Source organism: Equus asinus, chromosome 21, assembly GCF_041296235.1.
Source record: "Equus asinus isolate D_3611 breed Donkey chromosome 21, EquAss-T2T_v2, whole genome shotgun sequence".
In the NCBI taxonomy this organism is placed as follows: Eukaryota; Metazoa; Chordata; class Mammalia; order Perissodactyla; family Equidae; genus Equus; species Equus asinus.
The window spans coordinates 98,863,686-98,878,667 of record NC_091810.1 but is presented as its reverse complement, the minus strand read 5'-3'; the positions used below and the strand labels follow the sequence as shown (position 1 = coordinate 98,878,667).

General features: G+C 35.6%; 1 protein-coding gene across 2 annotated transcripts in view; it reads left to right on the top strand.

The window, feature by feature from the left end:
- The window catches only part of SLC33A1 (solute carrier family 33 member 1), a 29,130-nt gene extending 14,546 nt beyond the window's left edge, over window positions 1–14,584 (top strand). Inside the window, exons 2-7 of one of the 2 annotated variants that reach the window (XM_014830818.3) lie at window positions 1,728–1,918; window positions 5,952–6,136; window positions 6,406–6,523; window positions 8,572–8,787; window positions 9,914–10,109; window positions 11,433–14,584. In XM_014830818.3, the coding sequence (XP_014686304.3) occupies window positions 1,728–1,918; window positions 5,952–6,136; window positions 6,406–6,523; window positions 8,572–8,787; window positions 9,914–10,081 (878 nt within the window). In that variant the 3' untranslated portion in view covers window positions 10,082–10,109; window positions 11,433–14,584. Of the gene's footprint in view, window positions 1–1,727; window positions 1,919–5,951; window positions 6,137–6,405; window positions 6,524–8,571; window positions 8,788–9,913 lie in introns of both variants that reach the window. The other variant, XM_044754873.2, reaches the window with a different exon arrangement.
- Window positions 14,585–14,982: the final 398 nt, after the last annotated feature.

Here is a 14,982-nt window from a genome sequence, read left to right as displayed (position 1 = left end):
TTTTTACTAGATAGAGTATTCTTGGCTGAAAGTTTTTGTCTTTCAGAATTTTGAATATATCATTCCATTCTCTGCTAGCTTGTAAGGTTTCTGCTGAAAAATCCACTGAAAGCCTGATAGGGGTTTCTTGTAGGTTATTTTCTTCTTTCTTGTTGCCCTTAATATTTTTCCTTTGTCATTTACTTTTGCCCATTTTACTAATATATGCCTTGGAGAAGGTCTTTTTACATTGATGTAAATAGGAATTCTATTAGCTTTATTTACATGTAATTCTAGCTCCTTCCCCAGGTTTGGGAAGTTCCCCTGTCTTATTTCTTTGAACAAGCTCTCTGCTCCTTTCTTACTCTCTTCTCCCTCTGGAATAACTATAATGCATATGTTGCATTTACTGATTGAGTTAGATATTTCTCAGAGAATTTCTTCATTTCTTTTTAGTCTTAATCGTCTCTCCTCCTCCACCTGGAGCATTTCTATTTTTGTGTCCTCCAGGCTGTTAATCCTGTCCTCCATAATATCAGCTCTGTTTAAGCACTGCAGATTTTTCTGTATCTTGTTCATTGTGTTTTTCCTCTCTAGCATTTCTTATGGTTTTTCAACCTCTTTTGTGAAGAATTCTCTTTGTTCATTAATTTTATTCCTGATTTCATTGGACTGTGTTTCTGAGTTTTCTTATAACACATTGAGTTTTTTTATGATAGCTATTTTGAATTCTCTGTCATTTAGATTGTAAATTTCTGTGTCTTCAGGTTTGATTTCTGGGTGTTTTTCTTTTTCCTTGGGGTCTGGATTATTAACATACCTCTTCATACTATTTAATGGTACTGATTTATGCCTTTGAATAGTGATAACATCTGCTCGCAGATTCCACCTGCCACCACTAGGGAGGAGGGCAGGAGCTGTGTGTTCTGAGCCTGCTGTGGTCACTGGAAGCTGTGCCTGTCCGAACCTGGGCCACTCCTTGGGACCACAGCTGCCCTGTGGGCTCTCCCACCAAATGGGAAAGCGATCATGGTGGGGCTCAGGGCTGCTGCTGCCTGCTCCCACAGTCCCGGCAAACCGTGCTCCTACCTTTGAGGCTGCAGCAGTACTATGGGTGTTCTCCGCAGCTGGGAACTTGTTCACCTGAGTGCACAGATCCACCATCGTCTCTTCCTAGGCAGCACCGGCCATTGTGCTTGGTAGGGGATGCCTCCCCACTGCATCTGAGCCTGAGCCACTCCTTGGGACTGTGGCGGCACTGTGTGCTCTCCCACCAAGTGGGAAAGTGGCCATGCAGGGGCTCAGGGCTGCTGGCACCTGTTCCCACAGTCATGCCAAGGCACTCTCCCACCCTCGGGGCCACAGTGGTGCTAGGGGCACTCCAGCAAGGAGAGCAGTTGCATGTTTGCACAGGGCTGCCAGGGGGCCAGAGAGTGCTCACCTATCTCCACCTTCTCCCGGGGGTAGTCCATCCACCTTCAGATGTATAGCTGCATGGGTCTCTCTCGCCTCCTGTTGTGCTGCGTGGGTATCGTCCATCGATCAGTGAATGTCCATTTAGTTGTATTTCGAAGGGGGAGAGATAAAGGAAACAGCTCACTCCACCATGTTGTTGATGTCACCACCAAGAAAATATTTTTTTTTCTTTTCACAAATTTTACTTGAGTGAAAGTTATATACAGAATTACTTAGTATCAATGAAGATATGTCATTTCAAAAGTTACAGATTTAATCATTTTTAATTTCAGATTTCCTTTTTTTCTGGGGAACTGTATTTTTGATAACAACAACTTTAGTTGCTCTTCTGAAGAAAGAAAACAAAGAATTATCTGTTGAAAAAGAAGAAACCCAGGGGATCTCAGATACTTACAAGCTACTATTTGCAATTGTAAAAATGCCAGCAGTTCTGACATTTTGCCTTCTAATTCTAACTTCAAAGGTAAGAGATTTATAAAGCAAATTTAGCGTTCTGTTATAATTACCAATATCAGGGGATACTTTCCTTGCCTTTTCATATTATAAGTCCCTTCCCACTACTATTAGAATTTAACAATAAAAACCAGTATTTTCAGTTTATTAAATGTGTTTTAAAGGTGTGATGATATCAGATATAATTTCAAAATTAGCTTAATGTCTTGGTGTCTTGAAAAGAATTGTGCCAACTTGAAGTACTTCTAATAAATCTGAATTTTATTTAATGAATGCTATTAATGCTTGGTATGGAAATGAATGCCTTGAAAAAATAATAGCTCTCTATTGTTATAATGAGTATTCATTTAATGTCAGAGGTAGTAAAATTATTTACTTAGAATGTGATTTACAAAAATATGAAAATTTGTGAATGTTAGAAGTCTATTTAAAAATCAGTTGAATTATTTTTTCAAATGTTGGAAGGAAATATATCAGAAATAAACAAAGATTTTGGTGATATTTATTTTGTTCTGTATGTTTTCTGTATTAAGATGTCCTAATTTTATAGTTCTAAAACATTTTAAAGACATTATACTAGAAGGAAGGTAAGTATATTCTGGTATAGTGAGCTGTTGCTAGTGTTGGAATTAATATTCCTAAAATCTGAAATCATTTACAAGATTTTCATATTACATATTGACCCTATCTATATAAACACTTTACGTCTGTCTTTTGACAACCCTGAAGTAAAAGTCGTAGCTTCATTTTTGCAGTAGTGAGATTTTCCTCCTCTCTAGTGATAGAGAGGATCAAACTTTAAAAAAAAACGTGAGGAAGGTTTAAACTTAGGAACTTAAGATTCAAGTTTATGAAATGCTAAAAGGTTCAAGGAAGATAATATCTAATTACATCCTTTAGAGGTAGCCACTGGTAACATTTTTGGTGTATTTCCTTCCAGCCCCCTTTATATATATGTTTGTGTGCGCATGCGTGCATGTGTGCGTGCATATACTTTATATATGTAAGTATAACCAATAAATTATCAGCAAATTAATGTTAATAATATGTATTATTTATATAAACACAAATACTTTAAAAGTAGAATTAGATTAGACCATATGTAATTTTTTATCTTGTTTTTGTCTTATTTTTCCGTATTCCTGTATCATTGAATAATAGTTGAAAATATATTTTTTAATAGCTGTATAATTGTCACAGTGTATAGATGTGCCATAATTTACTCAATCATTTTCTGTTGTATGTTTAATTTGCTTATGGTTTTTAATTATAAAAATTCACTATTGAATATTTTTGTTCATGAATCTTTCTTGAATGCTCTGAATATTTCCTTCCAATAAATTATTAAATGGGCATTTAGTGGATCAATGAATATAATTGTTAAATTGTTTTCTAAAAGATTATGATAATTTATGCTATCTACAGCAACGTATAAAGAGGTGCTTCAATTTCAGAGTCTAGAATGCTGTGCTCCCCTTTTAAACGAAGCCTCACCAAAAGAAACGTCTCTCCTAACTTTTAAAACCATAGATTAGTTTTCCTTCCTTTTGAGTTTTATATAAATGGAATACCCAGTATATGTTCTTATGTCTGGCTCTTGTATTTTTTCACTCAACATTATATTTGTATAATTTATCCATATTGTTATTTATAGCAATAGTTTGTTTATTGCATTGGTTATATTATTCCATTGTATGCATATGCTGCAATTTATCCATTCTTTCAACAGATTTTTAGGTTATTTCTACTCTGGGACTATTATGAATAGTGCTTCTGTGAACATTCATGTACATTACTTTTGGTGAACATAGGTGCACATTTCTGATGGATAAATACCTAGGAGTACAATTGCTGGGTCATAAGAAATGCATAGTATATACTGCCAAGCAGTTTTCCAAAGTGATGTTTCAGTTTTCCCCACCATTGGCAATGTCAAAGAGTTCCAGTTGTTTCACAGCCTTGAAAACACATGTCTTTTTTTGAGGAAGATTAGCTCTGAGCTAACTACTGATAATCCTTCTCTTTTTGCTGAGGAAGACTGGCCCTGAGCTAACATCCATGCCCATCTTCCTCTACTTTATACATGGGATGCCTACCACAGCATAGCTTTTGCCAAGTGGAGCCATGTCTGCACCTGAGATCCAAACCAGTGAACCCCAGGCCGCTGAGAAGTAGAACATGCAAACTTAACCGCTGTGCCATCAGGCTGGCCCCGAAAACACATATCTTGTCTTTTCAATTTTAGTCTTTCTAGTGGGTGTGTTGTAGCATCTCATTATGGTTATAACTTGCACTTCCTGGATGACTAAAGAAGTTGAGTACCTTTTCATATGGTTATTGGCCATTTGAATGTCCTGAGTTGCCTTTTTCTTTAAATTTGTAGGATTTTTATTTTTTATATATCCTGGATATGAGTTTTTTGTTAGATATGTGTATTATAAATATCTCCCATTTTCCCACTTTTTTTTTTTCCCCCTTTTTCTCCCCAAAGCCCTCCAGTACATAGTTGTATATTCTTCGTTGTGGGTCCTTCTAGTTGTGGCATGTGGGACGCTGCCTCAGCGTGGTTTGATGAGCAGTGCCATGTCCGCGCCCAGGATTCGAACCAACGAAACACTGGGCCGCCTGCAGTGGAGTGCGCGAACTTAACCACTCAGCCACGGGGCCAGCCCCCCATTTTCCCTCTTTTAAGACTAAGTAAATGTTGAAGTCAGTTTGTATATCTAATTTTTACAAAGAGAATGGGTGAAATATAAGTGAAATTCTTTTCTGGACTTAAGTGAAATATCTTTGACCTTTAACTTTTTTCTTACGGTGAAATTTGGAGCTCTTTGGCTCCATTCCAAGAAGTTAAAGTATATAGTATTTATCGTTTCTTTTTAAAAAAATTCTTTTTAACTTGATATAATTTCACAGTTACTGAAAACTGACTTATGTAGTTGAATGAATTCCCTTATGATGTCTTTATCCAAATTCTTTAATTGCTAACATTATCTCCACTTTCTTTATTCTGCAAATTTGTGCTCTATTACACATTTCCTCTGAAATATTTGAAAGTGATTTATCTTTAATTATAATGTACAACTTTTATAACTTTATTTTTTTCTGGCCAGGGATCCAATCCAGGATCACACATTGCATTTAGTTGGTATGAGCCTTTCTCTGTCCTTCATGACCTGTACGTGTTTAAAGAATACTGGCCAATTGTTTGGTAGAATGGCTGGCCTTCCATTTGTGTTTGTCCAATGTTTCTGTATGTTTAGGTTCAGGGTATGCATATGTGGCAGGAATACCACAGAAGTGAAATGGTGACACCTTCAGGGAATTAGGTCAGGAGCCATATCATGTCCCCTTATAGCCCATTAACTGTTATTGTTAACTTTGATTACTTTGTTCACCCATTATCAAGTTACTATTTTTCCTTTTGTAATTAAAAACTAATTTATAGGGAGACACTTTGAGACTAAGTATTTTATTTCACCTCAAACTTTTACCCACTACTTTGAGTATCCTTACCCTTTGTTGTTATTTTTAAGTATTGATCTAACTGTACTCTTTCTTCCCCGCATTTCATTCAACTTCTCAGATACAGTGTTTTCTCAGATTTACTTTTGAAATTATCACCAGTCTGAAATCATCAAAAATGTGTATATGTGGCAGTGATTCTTCATTTTAACCAGAGTTATTTGGAGTCAAAGGCTTTTCTTTTAAACTTAAAACATACAAATCAGTAATTTTGGATTTGGACACTGTTTATCAGAACAGATTAAACTTCTCGGAATGGAAGTTTAGTTGTGATTAAAGCTGTCTGCAGTTCCTAAGAGTGCTGAATTCAGTTGTGCTCACTGAATATTGTCGATCGATGATAGGGCAGAGTGTGCCTTCTGGAACTCAGTGGTTGCCCCAGATGTGATAATGTGACACTTACTTATAACTGGCATGGGTCAGTGATGAGATTGAGGTTCTTGAAGAACTTACATGTGCTTGAGGAAAATATTTCATAAGTCACAAATTAAAATATTTTTTTTGTTTTTATATTGCAGATTGGTTTTTCAGCAGCAGATGCAGTAACAGGACTGAAATTGGTAGAAGAGGGAGTACCCAAAGAACATTTAGCCTTATTGGCAGTTCCAATGGTTCCTTTGCAGATAATATTGCCTCTGATTATCAGCAAATACACTGCAGGTCCCCAGCCACTAAACATATTTTACAAAGCCATGCCCTACAGGTAAAAACAAAATAAAGCATTACTAAATAAGAAAGGTTAAATGAGGAACGTTCATCAGTATCACTAATGTATGTAGAGTATATACGGAAAAAGGCTTGAAAAGCATCTTTAATTTCAGTGTCATTTATGTGTACTTCTATCTCTGTTTAACCTCCTAACAGGTTTTAGATACAGGCTTCTTTCAGATAGTAGGCACACAGATTTCTGTTTTTGCTGTTGTTTTTTAACCTAAATGGAAGTCAATTTCATGTTTCCTTCTTTTTCTGCAGATTGTTGCTGGGATTAGAATATGCTCTGCTGGTCTGGTGGACTCCTAAAGTAGAGCATCAAGGGGGATTCCCTGTGTATTACTACATTGTAGTGCTGCTGAGTTACGCATTACATCAGGTAAGCGTGCTGTGGTTTTCTCAAGAAGGAAACTATTCTATGTAAAATAAAGAAGAAACTTTTCCACAGTTGCCTTAAAATAATGATAATAAATTTTAAGATTGAAGTACTAGTCTTACACTGAAGAAATTATTTGGTGGTGAACTTTAAACCTTGTGGCTTTTGATTTCATGAGTTCTGTTTATGGGAAGAGTTCCTTCTTCATTCATTTCGTTGTTTTGGTCATTCAACAAGTATTTGTTACATTTTAGAATTTATTCCAAATCTAGTAACTCTACTCTGGCTAAGTATCCATGGGTGGATCTCTAGATTTGGGTTCTTTCTTCTATCCCTGATATTTTTTCTTTCTGAAAGTATTGAGAAATAATGATGGGTTAGAAGTCCCAGGTTTTTGGTTTAGATTCTGTATTGAAAGTTATGACTTGTCTTTGTGCTTTTGGAAGATATGTGTTAATCTGCTTTTTCTTTCTTTATTAAATATCTTCGTAATCCCTAAAAGAAGTGGATCTCCACTTTGCCCTAGCCTCGCCCAGGCCACTGTTGCAGAATGGAGTTCTGTTCTGGGGCATGTGATTCGAGTGGATGGCAGGTGCCCCGCACTAACCGTTGTTCTCAGCTGCAGTTGTTGCTAACGTGTTTCACTTTGGATGTTTCCATGGAACCTAGTTTAAACTCTTTGAAAGTTAGATTTACCAACTCCTCACTTTGTTTTTAACTGAAATGTAACAATATGGCTACCAGGTAATCTCAATAATTTTTTGCGTACAATTATATCACTTAGGAGAATTCCATAGTGGATTATGTCTGACTAACTGTATGTTTGTAAAATTATTGAGGCTAAGGTGTCAAATATAATGTTTTCTGTTTTGCACATACTTAGTTAATGCTAGGCACCAAATAAAGTTAAAAGAAGTGCTTTAGCTTAGTAAATGCTTTACCATCTGTGTAAGTGAAGGAAAACTATGATGGAGTAGTCCAAAAATCATGAGTTTGGCTTTGGATTCCATTAGAGAATTTCCCAAAGTGTAGTCATTGAAACTCACATCACCAGATGCTTTGTGAAAAAAGGTACAAGACCAACTAAATTGGAGAAATGAAACATGACATAACCCTTTTTTATGCATCATCTTGATCACTTCCTCAGCAAACATTAAGTGGACACTGATTCCAAACTAGAAACCATTCTAAGTACTAAAATATGACAGTGATAAATCATGCCCAAATCCTGCCCTTAAGGAGTTTGTATCATAGAGGCTTTCAGAAGGCCTGCAGTGAGAGGGACCTGTTTAATTTTGTGTAGCTTAGTGTTTCTGAGTCTTATTTAATGTTGGAACTCTTCTTTCTATGACCATCAATGGAACAGTATTCAAAGGAGTGCTATTTTGGAAATATGACTTGTTTCCATGTTCCCACGGAAGGTTAATTCTTGCCTGTTAAGCACTTTTTGCCTCTGAACTGTCTCTTCAGTTTGTCACATAAATTTTGAAATGTTATTTTTCTTCTATATATGTAGAAGAAAATTATATATATAAATGTAATTATATATTCATGTTCCTTTGAATATTTATTACATGTATAATACATGCATATAAATATTTGCATACATGTGCATATGGTATATTTAAGTATAATACAAATATGGAGTTTTGCTTATTGCTATATGCATCCCTCAATGCCACTGCATCTGTCATTTTCTCTCTTGAGCCTTCCTTGACCTCTTGGGTAGAATTAACTCTCATTTATTTAGGCCCCAGTAACATGATGTGTATACTTCTATTTACAGTACTTACTGCATTTCATCATAATTATTTATTCCCTATTTTCCAAGCCTAAGAAATAAATACTTCAAGGGCCAGAGGGACTGTGTCTTACTTATCTTTGTATTGCCATGATCTGGCCTACAGTGGGTGATCAATACATGTTTGTTGACTTGAGTTTAAAAAGGGTCATGAAAATTTATTTTCAGGTTTATGATTTCCGTGTCCTTAATTCAGACTACAGCTTTACAAAGTCTCGTCACACTAAAGATGCTTCTGTTTTCCCCATAGGTTACATTGTACAGCATGTATGTTTCCATAATGGCTTTCAATGCGAAAGTTAGTGATCCACTTATTGGAGGAACATACATGACCCTTTTAAATACTGTGTCCAATCTGGGAGGAAACTGGCCTTCTACAGTAGTTCTCTGGCTGGTAGATCCCCTCACAGTGAAGGAGTGTGTAGGAGCATCCAACCAGAACTGTCGAACACCTGATGCTGTTGAGGTAAGTGCATTGTAATTTTAGACAATATTAAGATATTAATTTTCTTGTTTCACCTCTAGAATACTATATCTTTTTTTAAAAATCACATCTGCCCTTAGTTTCTAGTGTAGAAATCTACATATCTTTTCTTTTCCTATCATAACTGAGGGTTGTAACACACTCAGATCAGAAAGTGGCTCATGGGGGCCGGCTCCGTGGCCAAGTGGTTAAGTTTGTGCGCGCCGCTTTGGCAGCCCAGGGTTTTGCCGGTTTGAAGCCTGGGCGCGGACATGGCACTGCTCATCAAGCCATGCTGAAGGCGACGTCCCCCATGCCACAACTAGAAGGACCCACAACTAAAAATACAAAACCATGTACTGGGGGGCTTTGGGGAGAAAAGGAAAAATAAACAAAATCTTTTTTTTTAAGTAAAAAAAAGAAACAGTAGCTCACTTGAAGGTGTTTCTTAGCATAGGAGGAGCAATCTCTCCTCCACCTTGAGGGTCACTGTCCTACACCATAGGCACTTAATAAAAGCATAATTAACAGCTAAGTTTTATAATGATAGAAAAAGAGAAATTCCATTAGCTATTCATATAACAATTGTAACTAGAACCAAATGGTTGGTAGTTTGTTGATAAATTATTTCAAAGTAACATTAGCCCACCTCTAGAGTAGATTCATTGGAAACTTCTTCACATTTCCAAATATGAAAAGCTGTATCTTGAAAATGAGTCTTTTGTACAGCAAGAGCTGAAAGTGGTTTTTCATCCTGTTAGTAGCATTAGAGAGATTCAGATACATTAAGATGTTTTGCCATTTGAAGTGATGAAATGTTGATTCTTTTTTCTCTTTTTTTGGTGAGGAAGAGTCTCTCTGAGCTAACTTCTGTGCCAATCTTCCTCTATTTTTTGTATGCGGGTCGATGCCACAATATGGCTTGACCTGTGGTGTTGGTCTGAACCCATGAACCTGGGCCACCAAAGCAGAGCACAGTGGACTGAACCACTCCACCACAGGGTCAGCCCCTTAAAGTGTTTGAACAAAAGTATTTTGACTAATCCTTTAAATTACAAAGTAAAAACATATAAGTTGCTGAATACTTCCATTTTGAAATTGTGGAATAATTATTATTTTACTTTTACAGCTTTGCAAAAAACTTGGCGGCTCGTGTGTTACAGCATTGGATGGTTATTATGTGGAGTCCATTATTTGTGTTTTTATTGGATTTGGTTGGTGGTTCTTTCTTGGTCCAAAATTTAAAAAGCTACAGGATGAAGGACCGTCTTCGTGGAAGTGCAAAAGGAGCAATTAGTGCATTCACTGCTGGACATTCTAGAAAGGTAACCATACTCTGGGTTAATTCAGAGAGCTGTAAGAGTCAGTGCACAGGAGTATAAAATATTATTTTAAACAAGGAAATTATCAATATAAAATGCCAAATGGTTAAAAAATAGAGACCTCTCTGTGTATTTGATTATACTTTTCCTTGCCTTGTTGATATATTTAAAGTTTACTTAAGGTCAGGAAATTGGTCCTAAGACAACTCTTCTGGCCTTGCTATTTGATTTATGTGTTTTTAATTTGCTGACCAAAGTATGTTTTAAGCTGCAGTGCAGTCATCATGGGGGGTAACCATGCAGTCAAGTATTGTTATCAGTACCTACGTTGAGCTGTATTTGAAATTTTGGTAAAATACATTAAATGGAATAGAGCTTGATGTTCAGGTACAAGCTACAAGTAGTCTGCCCTTGTTGGCCATTAAATCTTATTTTGAATTGCAAATTGGTGAAATTCTATGTAGGCTACTGAAATGCCAGTTTAGTTATTTTTCTGACCATAACCACATTGTACTAATGAATCTGTTAAAAAGACTATTTTAAATGTATTTCCTGCTTTTGTAAGCATTAAAGATTTATAAGAAGATTATTCAGACTATTTTTTATAAAATGAAAGCTGTGATTTTTAATTTATTGATTCCCCTGCCTCCTTTCTTTTGGAAGATATTTTGATTCCTTGTTACCTTAAAGCTTACATATGTTTTTGTCATAAGTGCTTTGTGGCACACAGACAGCTCATGAGGGATCAAATTTAGTGTGGTATGTATGTTCATGGCAAAGTTTTGAAAATAAAAAACGTTTTTCTTCAAGTAGTGTTTTTTTTATTACTGAGAAAAAAACAGTAAAGCTTTTCGATTAATTAAAATTTACATGAGTAATACCGTAATTGTAGAAACTAATGCTTTAAAGAGAGAAACAAAGACATTTTGTGCCTTTGACAAATTAAATCATGTGGTGGAAGAATGTTTCTTAATTAAGCACTTTACTAGTGAGAAAGATCTCACAATTACTTTATACCAAATCAGGTACTGTATTTCCACTTATTAAAACACAACCTTCTGTTTATAAACTATAGTTTCCAGTGGAGAATTGCTGTCCCAGGAGAATTAAGCTTTTGAGTTCTTTAGCAGCTTCCAACATGTAATGTATACCTGGTAGTAAGGTTCTTTGCATATTTTGTGTTGTGTATTACTCTGACTCTTTAGAGATTATAGAATTCCTTCAAAAGTTAGAGAAAAAGAGAGATTAAGTTGAGTCTTACTTAGTAATTTTGTCTTTGTGGGCAAATATGTACTAACTCCTGATTTTGTTAATTTTATAACATAGGTTGAATTGTAGAGTGGGGTTTTTATAAGTTATGGAGGATAAAATGGGTGGGAGGAAATGGCACAGCGTCTGAAGGAAGACGACGTGGTGGTCTCTAGCACTCACGCACTGCCCTTGGAAGGCCTCTGTGGGCGTCGGTGTCACATCCTGAAGAATGCCCTCAAGAGTCATCCGAGAGGAGGCAGCCACACTCAGCCACAGACTGCAGTACTGTGCCACGAAGGTTGTCTATTATCTTGTGTTATAATGAAAATGTTACTTGAATAAAAAAAAAATCCCACTTAATTCTTACATGTGAAATGTATTTTGACTTTTAATTTTTGGATTAAGAAGCTCACATTGCCATAATTACCTTTTATTTCTTCCCCATTCATAATACAAATTATACATACTTTCAAATATAGTTTGAAGTCTGTAAATCTTTAATGACTTGAACTTTTAAGACATATTTTAAGCCTTTAACTATAAGATGAAAGCTCCTAGCTGCATTTGTTCTAGAAATGAGCAGTTGTTTGAATTGTGGTCATTTGGTTATTTGGGCACATGGTTGTAATGCATGCCAAAAAGGACATGTTAATACTACGTGCAGCCACAGAGTGTCTACTGACCACTCATGGCTCCTTACAGACCGTCTGCCTGAATCTGAGAGTCTGTTCCTTGTACATCAGTAGTATCAGAAAACACTACCTATTTTTGTGTGTGTTTTCTTTACTGATAGATCCTGATAAACTCTACCCTCCAGTATAAGCATTCGCTCCTCCAGTTAAGGTATTATGTACATACTGGCTAATACCAGATGTGAACATACATCTCTTTATGTCAGTATCTCCCTGTGTACATTGGTTGCAGCCTGCATACATCTCATATAAGTTTGAAAAGTTCTTATAAGATTAGGTAAGACTAAGACTAAAAACTCCCTCCTTTGTAAATATTTTAATTTTGCTTGATCAATCATAAAAAATGTGTTCAAGCTCTAAAATAGATTTCTCTATTTTTTATATTAAACCTTTGAAATCTAAACTACTGTTTGATTTCATCCCTTCAGTGTAAGCGTTTTTATTCTAAAACGATGTCAGTGAGGCCTTGACACCCCTGAATTGCTTGCAAAACTCTGGATATGTTAACTTTTTGTTTTTATGGCAAGAGCTCTTGTTAAAATCTTAAATGGGGACCAGCCCATTGGTGCAGTGGTTAAGTTCACATGCTCCGCTTCAGTGGCCCAGCGTTCGCTGGTTCGGATCCTATACACTGCTTGTCAAGCCATGCTGTGGCAGGTGTCCCACATATAAAATAGAGGAAGATGGGCACAGAGCAGGGCCAGTCTTCCTCAGCAAAAAGAGGAGGATTGGCGGCAGATGTTAGCGCAGGGCTAATCTTCCTCAAAAAAATAAAATAAAATCTTAAATGGACTGTGATCCAAAAAAGTGTGAAAGCCATGGCCTTATCAAATGTGGGCTGTACTGTGAATTGTAATGCACTTGAAATAACAGTTGTGAAACTAATTATTTAAAGCATCCTGAAAACAATGTTAAAAGAAAAATCTATGATGAAAACTGGACAGTCTCTGCATTTGTAGCATTGCACTTGAACCTTGAAGGGATTAGAGCAGATGAGACATTAACTGGTAGAAGAGAGACATAAGGGTGGATTATATCCTACAAAAGACATAATTTAGTCATTTAATCCTTTTTTCTGTGAATGACTTCTATTTTGCCTTGTTAACAGAAACCCAAAACAGTAGACATGGTTTTATATTAAAGGGTTGTGATCATTATTTAATAAAACAGAAGACCAGATTTGTTTTCGTATTCAGAATGAGTAAAAGTATATAACACAGAATGAGTAAAAGTATATAAAAATAAAGAGCCAACATGTTGGGAACATTCCATGCAGATTTCCAAAATGTGTTTTACCTTAGCATTGGAAACAGAAAATAAACTTAAAAAAATTCCATTATAACTAGGATTGATATACTTAATCGCCATTTTAGTCACAGAAGGGAAGGTGATGAGGTGTATTGTAACTACAAGACTCTTTAACCAGTGTCTTTGGTAGATAGTGAGGCATAGTTATTTGATTTTCTCTTAGAAGATTTAAAGGACCGATTATAGACTTGGTTCTTTTCCACTTCAGCTTAGTCTCTGCCGGATCGGACAGTGCCAGATTTTAACGTAATCGCTGTTTAGTTTCAGCCTGAGGGCCTTTCTGTTTCCTCTCTGTCAAAACTGCTGTCGGAGTCTTCCTTTCTGAGTTGTTAGTAAAGCAGAGTGGGCGTGGAGAGCGCGGTCTCCCTCCCCGAACTTTGCTTTGGTAGAGGCAGGCCCTGTGTCAGGCAGAGTGGCTCACAGACGGGACTCATGCCCTCTGCCTTGAGCAAACAGAAACTTTTGTTGACTATTGGATTATAAGGATTGCTGTTAAGGACTTTTTTTTTTTTTTATCGTGGAGGGGGCACACATTTTATAGGAGAAGATAGTTTTATGTAGCAGAATGAAAATTTTATGATTAATCATAGTTCCTCTTTAAAAAATTTTGCCAAGTTTATAACTTACAAGATCATATTAAAATATTAGCCATATTAATTTCATAGTTTAGATGAAGTCTTGAAGTGTTGAGAAGGTTGCTACATGTTTTCTATTGTCAATATAGATGTAATTTTGTAACAATTTTGTGTGAAGAATGATTAAATAGCATAACTGAAATGAACAAGGTACTAGTATAATTCTGGGGAAATTATCATAAGTCTCTAAAATTTAGTACCTTAGTCAGTTACAATTAATGTCACTATTATAAAATATAAATATTAAGGCCTCTTATTTTCATCAAAACTACCTTAAATGTTGGGAAAAGTTTACTTTTTATAGCCTAATAGTTAATGAAATTGAATTTTTTTATCACATGCATCTATAAAATGTAGGAAAACACAAAATTGGGACAAAATTTTGATGTTTTAAAAAGTTTGGCGTATTTGATAGATTACCACTGTCAAGTTATATCAGTGAGTGTATATCTATTGTTGTCCTCAGATTTTGCCTTTGCAAGAATGTCTAAAATTTAAAAAAAATACTCAATGCTGAAATCTGTGATCATTGAGGTCTTTATGAAATTGCTGCACCATGTACAGTTGTGAATTAAAAATGCACAGCACAAAACCATTTCTATTATCATTTTTGGAAGATTGATAGTTTATCATTATTTAAGTCTTTTAGTAATGTGAAATGTTTATTTGGTTAGTTTATTAAAAGATGTACATTAAAGCTTGCTATTTATGCAATGTTTAAATATTTGGAGTATATTTGAAATACATTCTTCAGATTTTTATATAAAGGATTACTTAAATCCTCAAAATGATTGCTTTACAAACAATCTCTAAAAAATAAAACGTTAATGAAGTATTCTTGTTTTCATTTTTAAGTAATAGCCAAATTTACCTTCCAGTCATTCATGTTAACATTGTACTAGATTGGCATTATATAATTAAAAGCAAATACAGTAATTTCAAGTTATGTACACTTACCACCAAACCCTTTTTTCCTTTTTATTGAAGCCA